General features: G+C 36.9%; 1 protein-coding gene across 1 annotated transcript in view; it reads right to left on the bottom strand.

Moving 5' to 3' along the window:
• LOC106460013 (bromodomain adjacent to zinc finger domain protein 2B-like) overlaps positions 1–17,016 on the bottom strand; it is a 170,426-nt gene that overhangs the window by 64,573 nt on the left and 88,837 nt on the right. Inside the window, exons 11-15 of the mRNA XM_022386600.1 lie at positions 14,186–14,386; positions 11,685–12,009; positions 8,577–8,741; positions 7,147–7,213; positions 6,106–6,217 (exon numbers count right to left, since the gene is read on the bottom strand). Coding sequence (XP_022242308.1) covers positions 6,106–6,217; positions 7,147–7,213; positions 8,577–8,741; positions 11,685–12,009; positions 14,186–14,386 — 870 coding nt within the window. The remainder of the gene's footprint in view (positions 1–6,105; positions 6,218–7,146; positions 7,214–8,576; positions 8,742–11,684; positions 12,010–14,185; positions 14,387–17,016) is intronic.

Here is a 17,016-nt window from a genome sequence, read left to right as displayed (position 1 = left end):
CAGATTCATATTTCAGTTTTGGCTGAAAGTCTGGGTATAAATTAAATACTATTAATTTTTTTTTACTTAGATAATTTCAAATAAAATGATCTTATAAAAACGATCACATAATAAAGAGTACTGTATGTGAGTTAAATTTCAAAATTACAGGTTTTCTGGACAAAGATAATAGTCTCATAACAAGATAACTGTGTTATATCACACTGGGTTTTGGGTATCTGACTTCAATAGTATTTCTATCAGGTTGTTTTTATTTTTTTTGTAGTATAATGAAACTTAATACCATTTTTGTGATATCTTTGACGTAATTTCAAACTGCAACTTAAAAAGTGTGGGTAAAGCTCTACAGCTATTTTGAGAATTCCAACATATTTTGATGACAGTTGAAGACCTCAGACAAATGTGTGATACCTTAAGAATTATAATTTTCCTATACTGCAAATGTATTTCTGATAGATACTTACCTCATCTCACAAGATTAGCTATTCTCATTCAGTGCTGCCCTCTATATGTGAACATTTTTTTTATGCATACCACAAGCCTTGCCCTTCCCCCTTGTTGCAATTAGCACATTCCTATGTGTCTCTCATGCAAATCATCATGTATCATCTATTAACCAACAGTAGCATAGTATGCTCACATGATGCATGTGACTCCCTCTACACTCCTTTACCAAAACTTCACTTCTAAGTTTGGCTGAAGGTGTAAGTATTGGAAAAGTGGGAAGGAATGGTGGGAAGTGTGAGTAGAGATAAGTACCTATCAGAAATACATTTTCAGTATAAGAAAATTATAACTTCCGATACAGTACTTACCTTCTCTCACAAGATTAGCTAGAATCCCACATTGAGAAGAAGGAGGGACCGGTGTGAAGGATTAACAGAAGCATCCCCCAAAAGCACTCGAAGGATACCCCTGACCATAAGAGAAAGAGATATGGAGATCAGAGGAGGGGAACTACACCACTTCTGAGCCAGGTGAACTCTTTGTCCTTGTGTATAATTCATAAAACACATGGGCAGAAATCGCGAGGTGTAGAGTGGCTAGGGTGTGTCGGACTGTACTTGGCAAGTCAATTACATCCAAAACCTTCTCTATGGGATACCAACATCCATGAGAAGGTAGGATGAAGATCTGCTCCAATTCCTGGGTACTTGTTAATTCACTTGAATCCAACACCTCAATGCTGGGAACTGATGTCCATGTGAAGATAGGATGAGGGCTCCCAATCAAAAGGGGTGAGCTGCATGTGCGATGGATCAACTTCATGAGGTATGGAATATGTAACAGGAGGCCATGTCAACCATTATGGTGATGGATCAACTCCACAGTAGTGTAAATTGTATAAGAAGTCCACGTCAGCTTGTAAAGTGAGGGATGAATTCCAGTGGTAATAGATATTGTTGAATATGTAAATAGTTTAAGGAGGCCACATCATCCAGGAAGGTGATGGATCAACTCCTGTGATAGCATAAACAGTATAAGAAGGCCACGTGTTCACCAGCAAGGAAACAGATCAACTCCTGTGGAGGTCTCGTCACATCTACACCACTGCTTTACTCTCGACTGAATGGTTATAGCCAACTTGTTATTGGAACCCATTCAGGAGGGTTCCTCCACGGTCAACCACCCCAGTGGCTTGGAACTAGAAAATGGCAAGGGCCCTCATACTCCACTCGAAGAAGGGGTGAGAATGCGTTGGAGAATCCGGAGGGACATCATCACTGGAGACAGAGCAATAGGTGACCATGATACCCCATTTTGAAAAGCAGATCATACTGAGTTATTCACTCAAGGCATGGAATGGATGGGCAGTTATCCTGTTCTGCTTTACCCATGCCATCCATGGATGATATGGTCCAGAAAGGGCATATTTATGAAGCAACTATCGTGAAGTAACCTTCCAGCGATCTTGTGGAATGCCCCATCTCTATGGTGACTGTGCCGAGCCATGGATGAGAGAACGCGAGGATGAGAGGCGGAAAACAGAACCCTGATGCAGAATAAAGCACGATGTGATGAAAATAATGGAACACAAAGTGTGGCCCACATGTCAGCTTGGAGAATCTTCTCTAACAGACAGGAAGCAAGGAAAAATGTGAGATGACGAATCTGATGTGAGGACACATGGAACAAGGCAGGAGAGGAAAGAGGAGTAGGCCAAATGGACCAGAAGGCAGATTCAATTCGTAAGAGCAAAAGGGGAAAGATCCCGAAGGGAGGAGGATTGCCAGGGAATGAAAAGACCGTAGAGCTCTGACGGGACACAGCAGTCTATTGGGGTCCAAGCGAGGGTAAAGATGGGAGATATAAGGTAGGGAAATAGGAGAAAAGGAGGAACAACCTACTCGAGCTGCCGTGGTCTTGAGGAGAAAGGAACGATTAGATCAGCAACGTCCGCAGGCCAATATTAGAATGAAATAGGTTTTAAGGGACATGAAACAAGGAACATGAAGAAAATGGTTCAAATGGAGGGAGAGACAGGGCATGGAGGACCACATTAGTGTCCCAATCCAGAAGGAACACATGTGCATAGTGAGGACAGGGAAAGTAAAAACCCTACAGTATCTGTAGAAACAGAAGGTATGGGAAAGGGCTGCTCTATATCCAGAAATCGAAGAGACCAAAGACACATGGTCGAAGAGCCAGATGAGAAATTCCACCAACCGAGCTGCCAAAGGCTTGACGTCAGAAAATCACCTCCCAGCAGACCAACAGCAGAAAACCTTCCACTTACACTGGGAAACTTCCATGGAAGATGGACGAATGGAAGTAGCTAACAGGGAAGCAACTCAACACGTGAAACTGGATCTCTTTGCCAAAGACTGGACAAAAGCCAGGCATGAAGACAGAGTGATTGGGATGAAGAACATGGGAGTGAGGTTGATGCAGAAGGGAGGGAAACAGTGGAAGAGGAACAGAAATTGGAGCCTCGGAAACCAGGGTTGTGCTGGTCAATAGGATGCAATCATGAGGACCTGACAAGGAGTAGAGTATTCTAGTGAAATCACCTGATGAAGCGAACGGATGGGGGGGTACACATGAAGGTATTTGTTAGTCCAATCCTAGCTGAAGGCATTGACAGATACAGCCTGTGGATGCAGGACAGGTGACCAAAAGAGGGACAACTTTGTATGGAGGCCCATGGCAAATACATCCAATTGGGGAGAACTCCATAGAATGCAAAGGTCTCTGAAAACAATCAGATTTAATGACCACTCCATGGGATAGAGTTGGTCTGGACATGAAAAATGATCCACTACAAGATTGAAAGCACCCGCCACACGACATTCGAGAAAATGAATGTGATGTGTCTGGGCCCAGTATAGAAGATCCAAGGTCTAGAAACAAAGATCTCTGGACCAGGTGCTCCCTTGGTGGTTGATATGAGCCACCACCATAGAGTTGTTGGAATGAACTATCACCAGACAGCGATGGATGAGAAAGGAAGTGAGATAACACCCAACAAACTGCCAGAAGTTCGAAAACATTGATATGCAAGATTAATTCATCTGCAGACCAATATCCTGAAGCTTCGTGGTAATTCGACCCCCCCCCCCCATCCCTGAAGGGAAGGATCCATGAACAGATGGACATTCAGACACAGTGGAAGAAGTGGCACACCAACCAATGCATGGGCTGTGTTGAGCCACCACAGCAGATTGACTCTTAGGAAAGGAGGAAGGGAAATAGTGGCAGAAAGAAGATCCCGTGCAAGGTTCCATTGTTTGTGAAGGGTCCACTGCAGGGATTTCATATGGACAAGACTGATGGGGATCAATACATTCATGGAAGACCACATCCCCAAAGCAATAGAACCTCTCGAGCAGTAAGTGACTGAGCTGAAAGGGCAATGATCAACTAAAAGTCCCATAGAACTGAGGCGTAAAGGAGAAGGGAGAGCTTGACGTCGAAGAAAACCCCCAAATGCACTGAGTATTGGGTGGGTCAAAGAACCATCTTCTCTAATTTTATGAACCAGCTCACTCGAGCTGACATAAAAAGGAGTTGGTGAGTGTGATTGGTTGACTCCTGCTCGGAATGAGCTAGAAGTAGTCAGTCATCCATGTAATGATGAAACCTCAACACCAAAGTATGAATATGATGAGTAAATGTCTGAACAACATGACAAAACATGCATGGGACCAAAGCAACTCCGAAGGGGAGAGTCCAAAATTGGTAAACCTCCTTGAGATGAACAAACTGAAGATAAAGACAGGATTGAAGGGCTATTGGGATGTGGAGATAGGCATTGAAAACATCTATTTTTGTCATACACAATCCCGGGGAAAATGCCCATCTCAAGGTGAGAAAGGACTCCATAGTGAACTTGGGGGTGTGTGATGAAGCAGTTGAGGCATGACCAATTGATGACAGGTCACCAATCCCCATTTTCCTGGGGACCACAAAAATATGGGAGTAAAACCCCTCCAAGGGATGGTGAACTGGTTCGATAGCCCACTGCAAAAGCAAATCCTGAACTGCCTCTGACAGATGCTGGTGAGGCACGGGATCTTGAGGAAGAGGAAAGGAAATGGGGTTAGGAGAATAAGAAGATGGGGAAAGAAACATGAGAATGAGTCCCCCCTGAAAGAACCTTTATCACCCATTGATCCTCGACAAAGTGGAGCCAGTGAGGAAGAAATCGAACAAATGAGCTCCAACAGGCTCCAAACCCACCAAGTAGTCACCAGTAATGTTGACAATGGACAATATGTCGGCAATGACCTCAACAAAAAGAAGTAACCAGATGTGAAGGAACAAGTAAAGAATGGGAATAAGTGGCATGGAAGGCTCTGGTTGAGATAAATGGGCCACAAAAGTTGAAAGGGTGGACTGTTGTCGGGTGGATGTTACCTACAGCTCAATATTTTCAGGGACAGTGTTAAAGACATAATGTCAAAGAAAAGTAGCAAGACAAAAATCCCTGAGATAAGTGGAAGGTAAATTAACAAGAGCCAGAATGGACTCCCTACCAATAAGATCCCAACAACAAAGAAACCAAGTGTGTAATGACAGAGCAGAGTAAGAAATACGGTCCAAAGTGGAAGAGAGAAAGTGAAGGGTATTGGCATAAAATCCCTCGGGATTTCTGTGGAGAACTTCCAAGAGGAGATCGATAGAAGATAGATACTGTAGAAGAGTAGTAAGGATAAGATAAGGGTGAGAAGATTGGGCATATGTGAGACTAACATTAGAATCATCCTTTTCGTTTGAAGGATTTAAGTATTTTAATAAAATATGAAAAATCAGAATACAAATTATTTTAATAAGGATGTTGAAATGATGTCTTATTGAAAAGTCAGCAAGTATTTTTGAAATATTATCAGAAATTAAAAAACATTGCAAATTTAAAAAGTTAGTGAACAATATTCACTGAAGGTTATCAAGACATCCTACTCGAGTGATTTAGCTGAATTAGCAATATTGATAAAACAACTGTAAAAAGTTTAATTATTTTCAGATCTTAGTTACATAAAATCATTGTGGAAATAGAAAATATCAAAATCAGGTATAAATATAAAAGTTTAAAAACAATAAACACAACCCATTTCTAGGCTTACTTATAAAAAAATTAACCACTGTTCAGAATTTTATACAATATGTCACTAACATAGAAAAGGAAAAAAAAAAAAAGGTCTGAAACTAAGTTGAGTATAATCTGGAAATTGAACCTCAAATAATGTTGAAGGAAAGCTTGGCTTAAATATAAAAAGAAGAAAGATCTACTTTATGAAGTGCTTGGGTTATCATTTTCCTATTTTGTGATTACTAAACATACCTTTGAAACCTGCATAGTTTCTGAGCAGCATAAATTAGATTTTATTGAATAAGCATGAGCTTCTGCTGATGAATCAAACAGATTTTTATATTGAAAGATTAATAAAATCATATTTACGTTGTTAATCTACCACCAATACATTTTGTAACATGAATATAGAATGGCAGCATAGTTCTAAGGTGGGTTGAATATAGTTAACAAACCTTCATACTGATTGCGTATACACAGTTTATAATAATGCTCAAAATCAAATAGTCAACAAAATCTACACAATACATTTGTGAATTATTTAGCTCTTAAAGATATCTTATTATGACACGTACCCGAACCACTTCAGGGTAGTTCTTTAGTTTTTTCCCACATGGAGCATAGTACACAACCTCACCTCTCACACCTGAGCGACTAAAGCACCGGATCTTGGTCTGACGACGCCAGCTGACAACAAAAATAACAACAAAGCTTTTTTTTTTAAGTATTGGACCACTTGGCAATAAACAATTAACCCTGATTCAATCAAAAATAATTATTAACTAAATATCTCATTTGAAAAAAAAACAACAACAATAAAAATAACCTTTTTTTCACAAATTGATAGAAATAATAAGTTATAAAAGTAGCTTTAATTGGTTCACTGAACTAACACAATGTGATTTTTACACTCATTTAAGTTGTGGTTTATTTTTTATATCTATGATATGATACTATTTGATAATTCTTTTAAAAGTAGCACATATATGTGGCCTGTAAAATTATTTTCTAATAGTTTTTGTAATACAAAATATGATGCTAACTTGTGATGTTAATAATGGTTGAAATATTTTTGTAATTAAAGTTGTACACATATCTGACTGTTACTAAATCAGTTAGTATTAGAATTGTTTGTAAGTTTCAACGTGAAACAGTTTTGTGCTTTAAATACACCATTAAGTTGTATTTCATGAATCACCGGTGAATGCTAAATGAAAACAAAAACTTATAAAATACCATTGTTTAAATGTACAATATATGTATATTTGATGATGAGGAAGCCATTGATGATTAAAGAACATTGTGAAAACATTGTACATTAGTTATTTTGTTAAATCTGTAATAAAGTTTTCTTTGTTACTCATTCGAGCCATCTTCAAACTTCATATACACATATTGTTTTACATTACAAAATCAAGTAAATTTTAGCATGTTCAGAAAACTTGCAAATTATCAAAGATAACACTCAAGTTCATCTTTCTGGCCAGTTTGTGAACAAACAAGATTTTACAACCAATATCAGAGAGTACGAGCACTGTCATAGAATTTTAGCACTTTCAGGTCTATTACACGTTTGTAGGCAGAAAATTGTTAAGGAACTTTCAAATAAAGCATACCCATGTTCTAATGGAATCCTAATTTCCTTTTCATCTGGTAAAATTCTTTTCTTTTTTGGTGAAGATCCTAATAAAGAAAAATTAAATGAACCCTTTGGTATAACGTTTTTTGTTTCACAATTTCACACAAAGCTACACAAGGGTTACCTGTGTACAGCTGTCCCTAATTTTGTACTGATAAGTAAGAGAGAAGGCAGCTTGTCAAAAGCACCTACTGCTAACCCTGGGCTAGTTTTTGTTTGGTCAAATGGTAAGATTTATTCACCACTCTTTTATTGTGAACCATGAGCCCTCAGATTCATAGTCTGGGCACACTGACCACTAGGTCATGCCCAATCCTTGGTAGAAGGAATTAAACTTTATCTAATCAATAGGCAAAATGTTTCTGATAAAAATCACGTTAGATTGCAGATATTATCATTTTCACATTCCTTCTAATCTGTTCAAATTTGAAATTTTCTATAAATCTATTATACTTAAACCTTTTGGTTTACAATACTTTGGTATTCAAAAACATAATTATCTCACCAAGCATGCTGTTAAAAAAAATTTTAAGTCTCAAAAAATAACTGATTGCTTTCCTGAGGAATGAAATATTCAACTTAAAACTTACTAACTACCACAGTTCACCTGTTTATGATTTTGTTTTATCTTTTATCTAACTAATGTTATTTAATTTAGTCTTATAACACTCAATCCATCTAACTATCTATGGATATGTATATATATATAAAATACATAATTATTGATTCTATAACCTGTAACTCTTCCATAGAAATATACAATTTTAATTCAGTTTCATCCAGGTGGTAAAAATATCTTAGAGAAGTTCAGCAGCTGATCATGTCATCTAAATGAACATAATTCTGTAACAGTGAGACAACGATTATGTTGCAGAGGGTTGAAGTAAAATATTATTGAACTGGAATACATTAATTAACTTTAACAATTTGAACACTTTAAATTAAAAAGCTCCTCTGAAGTGTCTTCTGTAAAAACATCTGAAATATTAAACAGAAGAATGTTGGCTGTACAAGAAAAGAGCATCATGCTATTAAATTCAAGCATCAGATGTATCAAGTTGCATGCCAACTAATGAAATAGAGATATTTCTTTGTTTTTGTCCTTTTTAAAGCGGCAACATATCTAATTATCCCATCAAGTTGTATGCTACTTCACAATATGTATTTATTATACCAAATAATTTGATTAGTTACTGAATAAAATAACTGATTAAGTAAGAAACTGCCTAAACAAGCATACATAGTGACTTTCAAGGATGCCTAATACTGCTGTAAAGCCACCTATATAGAACTAATCTTATAACTCATTTTTTTATTTTATTTAAATATCAAAAAATATGTATACATAACTTAAAATTTAAATGATGAAAGTTTATATCAACACTCTTTTGTCATCTAACAATTTACCTTCACCTCCTTGGCTATGTCGTTTGGTTGCTTGACCCGATGTAGATGTAACTCCACTACTTGCAGTGCTTGCAGTGGCAGATTTATCATCATCTTCATCATCAATGTTGTCACCACTGTCTGAAGCTTCAAAATCTGAAGATGACTTGGTATCACTTGTAGGTTCTGAATCAGACAATAAGGTATACACAAAATCACACACATTCCAATGTCACTAAAGTATTGATACAATGTTTTTGGCTTCATTTTGCACATCAAAACAATTTCTTCATACAATACTTGACAAATGATGCTCTAGAAAGCAGAGAGCCAAAAAAACAACAACAAAAAACAGCATGAAAATTAAAAGCAATAATAGTTTCAAGCTAGAAAATTATACACTTTTAAGAATGTTAATATTTTCCTATACCAAAAATATATTTCTGATAAATACTCATGTTCAAACACAGAATTACTATACTCCTCGTACTTCTACCAGAGATTTACATGCCTCTAACCTTGAGCTAACTCCCATCTACATTAACGTGTTTAATGTGAACTGTGGTGGTACATGAGGACTTCATCTTGCAAAAATATCCCTCCACCAATAGCACTTGCACTCAAGATAATGTCATTTTTATACAAGGCAAGAGAAAAAAAAAAGTGCACCACAAGTGGGGAAATTGGGTGGGAATGTTTCTAGAAGTATCTATCAGAAATACATTTTCAGTATTATGATACCTCACCTCCACATACAGAATCGCTAGAATATCACACTGAAATGGTGGAGGAGTCAGTACAAATTTTAAATCTAGATGAGCACTCTTCAGAAAGTGCTCAAGGAAAAATTCATGGAATGTGACACCTGATGGTAGGGGCTCCATAGGGGTACCTGTGAGAGACCACTTCTCATCTAGATCAGGGTATACTCTTCACTCAAGATGAGAGGGGGAGAAGCAAACAAGCCCCAATTGTCACAGGGATGGGCGTAATTCAAACGTGGCCAACTGAGCACCTACACACAAGCAGTTGGTAAGCCAATAAGTGTAGTGAGGTTAGGGCACAATCACGACTCTACTGAACAGGCTCTGGCTGCAGGAGGAGGTTACATTACTTGTGTGAAAGGATCCCATACTACACTAACAGGTCACTACTGCTCTACTTCTCACTGTATTGTGCTAAGCCCAATCTGTGAGGATTCTGCAAGATCTACCATCCCAGCAGCTAGTCCAGGGAAATGGTATGGTTTGCAGTGGGTGCTGGTAGAGCCAGGGCAGATGGGTTGAGCGCAAGATGATATGTAAGTGTAGTAAAGAACTGCGACTGGAGTGTGTCAAAACAGCCAGATGATGAAGACAAAAGGAGACAGATGTGTTCAGATTCATCCACATGCCAGCCTGAAGGGTCTTGTACAAGGGCTGGTGAGAATAAGATGCAAGAAAATGAGACAGCTTACGATCATAATGTAACAAGATGTGAAAGGATGATCACCCAAACAGCCCAAGTGTTAGGAAGAAAAGTCTGGTCAGGATAGAGGAAAGAAGTATGGTGAAAGAAAATGCAGGAAGCATTGAAGGTATAGACTTCTTAACAAGAATGACAATAGGTGAGTAGGAGAAAAAAGATGGAACAATAAACATGAAGTCAATGGTTCAAAAGGAGCCCAAAAAGGATAAAAAACACAACAAGGTCCCTGTCAGGCATGGGAGTATGATGAGAAGGTTGGTGAAGAAGGAAGGTTCAGAATAAAGGGGAGAGGACAGAAAAAGAAAACCAGATAGCAACTGGACATGCAAAATGTAGAAGATAAAGCTGCTCAAAACCAAGCAACAGTGGAAAACTGGCAACCTACAGTCAAAAAACCAAGTGAAAAAAGGCTGAAAGGTGAGCCAAAGTAGGATGGCCCAGAGGAAGGGAGAGGCAGACAGACCAATGTCAAAAAACCTGACACAACTGATAAAGGATGGCAGGAAGGAGATCAGAAAAAAGACATATAAATGGAAAGTCCAGGTAATGAACCTGACCAAACTTAACACATCAAAATGAAGGGACCACATCCCTGGAAGAGAGAAAGATGCATTAGGAGTAAGAGAGCCAAAATGGGACAAAATAAGAGTGGGGGGGGAGCAGATGTAAAGTAAAAGTAAGTTCATAAGCAAAGTGTTGAGGGCCATATGTTCCAAATGTAGGGTGAATGTGAGAAAAGACTTGGACGGTGCGACAAACCAGCCCAGCTGAACCCCCCCATGCAAAGAATGCAGGTATGAGAAGAGTTCTCCCAAGAACGAACAAGAATAAACCAATTATCTATGTAAAATAGGAAGTCCAGTCCCAAAGTAAGATCAAGGTGGGCAAATGCCCCCATGAGTCAAGGAAAGAAGGAAGGAGCAGATGTAAAGACAAAAGGAAGAGTATGGAACTGGAAGACCCAAGCCCTATGGATGAAACAAAAAAACATGTCTCTAAGACTGAAAGAACAAAAGGTGTCTGAAATGTCAACCATGGCAATCCACAATCTATGTGAATAAACTACCATAAATCTCATGTGATTGAATGAAAGGTGTAAGACAAATTATCTCGAGACGGTGCCAAGGAAAAAAAGAAGTAGTCTTGAGTGCAAATGCTAAAGGGAATTACTGTGCATGGAAGTTGTATCATCTTCCTATTAGTGTAGTGCAATTATTGCATGATGATGTCATGCAGCAGCACAGTTCACATTAAACATGTAAATTTGGGTGAGAGTTAGCTAAAGGATAGAGGAATGCAATCTCTTAGGCAGACACAAAAAATATAGTATAGTGAGGTATCAATATACATTTAAGGAGTAGCATTCTTTTCAGAACAATTGTAATAAGCTCTCTCTCTCCATATATATATATATATATATGTTTTTTAATTTACTCTTAAGAAAATTTCTTCTTCCCAAAAACTTGATTTTCCAAAACTTCAGAGCAGTAAGTTGGGCAAAACATGATATCTTAAAAAAACTTATCTTGATTCTTTGTATTTTGCTTATCAATACATCAAATACCTAAAAAAAAAAATGAAGGAAAAACACAGCAAATAAAAGGGGTACAAAATAATTTCTTTACTATTTTCTACATATCATAAAAAAAGTGATGGACTTACTGGATAGACTTTCATTTAGCAAGTTACTCTTTGTTTGGTTTTTTCTACTCTTATCTCCTTTTGATAAGGAATTACATGTATCTAGAGGAGGTCGTCCTCTTCCTCGACCTCTACCTCGACCTCTTGGTCTTCCCCTACCCCTACCCCTAGTAGGAGAAGTTTCAGGAAGCATATAAGACATTACTTTCTTCATATTTAATGCCATTGTATGACTACTTTTGTCAGGTGATCCTAAAATCTGAGAAGAATATCCCAGTGTTTGAAGGTTTATCCTGTCATTTGTTGTTACAATTGTAAAGGTACTGTTGGTGGTAGACTCAGGTGTCTGAAAGAGAGGAAACAGAGAACTGAATTTAACAAATCACAGTTATTGTATTTGATATTTTTCTGTACTCTGTGCATTTATATGAAGTCAGAAATTTGACTTTCAAAATAATAAGAACCCAAAAACAATTTAAAGAAATTGCTACACTTTTTCTGAATATATATATATATATATATCACAGAAAAAAAAGAAACACTGACAATTAAAACAATATGTTTTAGTTCTGATACTGTGAAGCTTAGTTCCCAAAAAATATAGTAAGCACTCATACTGGAACACTTCAGTAGTGATGTGCCACGTACTTTTTAGCAACACATGCAATAATTTTTTAGATGACAGATAAAAATATTTTCTTTTAACAACATTCAATGATCATCATATACATTTGAAGTGTGTATTTTAGATACAGAAACACTTACAAGTTATTAATTTATATGAATGCAAATGGCCAGAATAAAAAAAGCTCTCTGGCTGGAAAAGGTTAATCTACACAACAACGGGTAAGAAAATAATTTTTATAGTTTTCAAATGGGTATGGTGTGGGTCCCCCTGTAGCATAGGTGTCATTATAAAAGTGTTTTTTTTTTTACCAGCTCTTCAAAGGCATTGCTCAGCAAAGTCAATGAATAGTAGCAATTGAAAAAGAAAGAATATAATACTAGGAAACCTATGGTTACTAATGGTTAATGACTGAGCAAGGGAAAATATCATTAAATAGGTTTGTATGTCAGAATACATCCAACTGACCAATTTCTTCAAGAATGGTTAGGATTTAACTATCTAGATCTAACACCAATTAGAAAATCATTTACCTCAGATGCACACAAAAAAACAAAGTTTCAGTGGTGTATACAGTGAACTGTGGGAAAGTATTGACTGCAAAGGTGTATAATGTGGTCTGGTGTTTCACGTTTCATCCTTTTCTGTGCTATGGTAGAGAAAATTATGTACAAAGTTATTCTGCTTGTTTTGTTTCAAAAATGTGAGCTGTTTATGGCAGGGTTTGGTCCTTTAATTCATTTAGAAAAGCAAATAACATGTAAGGTGTAGTTTAACATTGTTGCTGGTTGTATCCACCTTACATAGTCCATTAGCATAGTGATGGACAAGGGTTCTTCCAAGATAATAATGCAACAATCTACTGTGCTTTTGTTGTCTGAAATTGATTTAATAAGAAAAGTGACTTCAATTATCTTCCTTGGGCAGCTCAATTACTGGATCTCAATCAAGTTGCAAATCATATTTCTTGACAAATGAGCTACAAATGAAGAAAAAACATTTCAGTATATTGTACAGTATATGGTACACTTAATAAGGGCTAGGTTAGCAGTAAAGTGTGATCCAATCTGTTTTTGGTAGAGGTAATAATAAAGTGGCATATTAGTACAGTTGCCTTGTTATGAAAATCTTTCTGACGCATTTCTTTCTTATTTCATAAAAGACAATCTTATTCACTTTTAATGCAAATCCAATAAACATTTTTCTATTGGGAAACAATGTGATTATTTCCAGGTGTCTTAGTGTCATGAAAAGTAAGTGCCCTCTCTTTTATGTTCACCATAAAATCATTCTCCTGACACTTTTGATAATGGAACTATTGTCAGTAATTGTTTTTTTCTACATTTCTGTTTTAAATATTACCAAATAAAATAATAAAAACATAATTATTATATACATATTAAGTAATATTGCTTTGAAAAGTTTTGAAAGTTACAAGCAGTGAAAACATGCACATGCAACCATTCAATCAGTTTTCAAGCTCAAACTACTGTTTTATTTATTAAGCAAATGAATAAATAATAACAACATTTAACTCTAATCCAAGAAATGAGACATTTCCAATGTAAAATAATACATTAATATTCTTGTTTGTTTTGTTTGTTTGTTTTGGAACTTCGCGCAAAGCTACACGAGGGCTATCTGCGCTAGCCGTCCCTAATTTAGCAGTGTAAGACTAGAGGGAAGGCAGCTAGTCATCACCACCCACCGCCAACTCTTGAGTTACTCTTTTACCAACGAATAGTGGGATTGACCGTCACATTATAACGCCCCCACGGCTGAAAGGGCGAGCATGTTTGGTGGGATGCGGATTCGAACCCGCGACCCTCAGATTGTGAGTCGAGCGCCTTATCCACCTGGCCATGCCGGGCTTAATATTCTTAAAACTCATACTTACTTTTCTTTTCTTAATCTGGGCTGCAGATGTCACTGGACATATTGTAAGTTCTGATGGAAGAGATGCAATTGGCAGTTGTTGAATAATTTTAGTATTAGTTTCAGCCGCTTGTTTTTCTTGTAACGCTTGCAACTTTTTAGTCAGCCGAATCTGTTTTTGTTGATGTTTCATTTCAGAATTTTTTTTCTTTTTATATTCTGACTGTAAAAGAATAAATACCTATTTTAATTAAACACGAAAAGAGGAAAGTTAATAGTTTCCTACACTAAAAATGTATTTCCAAAAGATACTTACCTCTTCTCACATAACTTTTCTCATTCAGTGCTGCCCTCTATGTGCACAAATATTTTAACTTGAAACTCCTACATACCCCATGTTTCTACATGTTTCAGCTGTGTTGTAGCATTGAAATAAGCATGTGACAACCCTCCACCAATAGGAGTGCCACACTCTCCTGTCACAGCTGGCTTCCTCTATACTGTATTACCCAATCTTCATTTTGAGATTAGACAGAAAAGAAGCACCAGAAGTATGGAGAAAGGGTGGGATACGTGAATGGAGGTATCTATCAGAAATACATTTTCAGTGTAGGAAAATATTAATTTTTGACATAATATCTTAACTCTTCTTACATAATAGCTAGAATCCCACAGTGATCTGGTGGAGGGAGTGGTGCAAAACTTACATATACCTAGATGAGCATCCTTTGGAAATTGTCTGAAAAATGCTCATTCAGTATGATTTTTCTTGTTAGAGGAATACACTCATGGAAGACCACACCACATCTGAACCACATATTATTTGCCCTCGATGAATGAATGTGTAACTAACTGGGCAACAAAGAGGCACATACAAAAATTAGCCATATTTGCCCCAGGCATGAAGTGGATAGGGTATGTCAGAACCTAGTCAGGAGGTCAACTTCAGTCCAAAACAAGTGGAATTGGGAATGGATCATTCTGTTCATGGTAGGAAGAGGGTCCTCAACCATCTTTGTCCAGACTGTAAATGGGAGGTAAACTCCAGTACCAAAACAGGGTATTCAGGAATAGGTCACGAGGTCCACAGTAGGAGGAGGGTCCTCGACCAACTATAGCTGGATGTGCTCATGGTGTAGAGTGGCTAACATATGTCAGACCATAAATGGGATGTTAACTCCAGTTTGAAGCCAGTGGAACAGGGAATGGATTCTCCAAGCTACAGTAAAAGGAGAGTCTTCTACCATCTTCACCTCAGACTCAAAAACCAGAAGGGTAGGAGCACTTCCATTTTGAGAATTAAAGCTATCATGTGTGCATATCAAACACAACCAAGACTTGTCTCCCTGGGAACCGACATCTAGACAATGGTAGGAAGGTAGAATGCAAGGTTGAGGGTCAACTCCAGTCCAAAACCATGCAGCACTGACAATGTATTGTCCAGTCTGTGGTAGGAGGAGGGTCCCAGCTCACTCACATGTGAGGACTTATGTTGGCCGGTTCAGCTCCAACCAACATCCAGGCAGCAGTAGGAAGGAGGGGAGAACTACTTGCAATGGAAAAATCCAGTCCAAAACCATACAGCATTTGGAATTGTACATCAGGTTCAGGCCAGGAAATTCATTTTTAGGGCAATGCCATTTGGACTTAGATTTTATCTCATTTTGAAGGGCACCAAGGCAAAAACAAATTCACTGAAGGGTACTAAGGGCACAGTACACATTAATGTTAATGGAATAGAAATCAGTTTCTCCATTAGTTTAGTAAATGTGGCATTAATTTTTTCAGTGGGGTCTTGGGAAGCTGGCCTATCCTTCCAGATTATGTTTATCAGGTAGGTAAGTATTAACTTTAACCAATGAAACTTATGAAGTAACAGTACATCAGCTTTAAGATTAAAAAAAAAAGTATCGTGTTGATCTAAAATGCCCTGTGACCTTAACTCTTTCAGCACGAGCTTAGTCCCTGGACCAACTTTGTAACTGTTTTGTGCTTGTTATAGTTTTCATGCTATAACTTTTAAATTAGTTAGCATATGTTCACAAAAATTGGCAGATTATCAGTAACCATCCCAAGGCTTTCATATGCAAAATATCAGATTTTTATTAATAAGTATTAAGGTTTGTTAAGCAATGTTTTCTCAGGCCTTTGTTTTTCTTTTCACATGTTGCCTGTCTAACATATGAAGTAATTTTCATTTTATAATTAAAAATACATTTATACATCAGAAAATTTTATAATTTCACATCTGTTATTTTTTATTAGTGAATCTCCGTAAGGTTCAGTCGATTACACTGATCTCATAACCACCACAAAAATTAGGATGTAAACATAAATTATGCCTTTTTCGTTCTAGAATGACTATAAATTATAACATGAAAACATACATGTTTAGACTAAATAACTTAAATCTCATAACATTATACATTTATATATATTCATTATTTATATGATATTAACCTTTCAGTCATTCCTGGCTAACAATACAGAAGTTACAATGACATGTTGCATGTGCACTCATGTTACTATATCCAATAATATAAAACTGACCTTTAGTCTTTACATAGTGACCTGTCTTAACTGTGTTTCAGTGGACTAGTATTTTGTAAAATAGTCACGTTTCAATCATTATATATTATATACGTATGTACATTATTACTATTTCAAATAAGTTCTTAAACATATTTTCTTAAAACACAGAAAAATAAATAAATAAGTAAAGCCAACATTTATCTCTTCTAGTTACGACATTTGAACTCATTTGATGCTTGTTGTAGGTTGTTAGCCTTATAAAATTTCACACGTAGATGTGAAATGGAAAAAAAATTTTTTTAGGTTGTATATATATATACA

The sequence above is a fragment of the Limulus polyphemus genome, unplaced genomic scaffold (genome assembly GCF_000517525.1).
Source record: "Limulus polyphemus unplaced genomic scaffold, Limulus_polyphemus-2.1.2 Scaffold693, whole genome shotgun sequence".
Classification (NCBI taxonomy): Eukaryota; Metazoa; Arthropoda; class Merostomata; order Xiphosura; family Limulidae; genus Limulus; species Limulus polyphemus.
The sequence above is the reverse complement of the archived record's forward strand: the minus strand, read 5'-3'. Positions and strand labels throughout refer to the sequence as shown.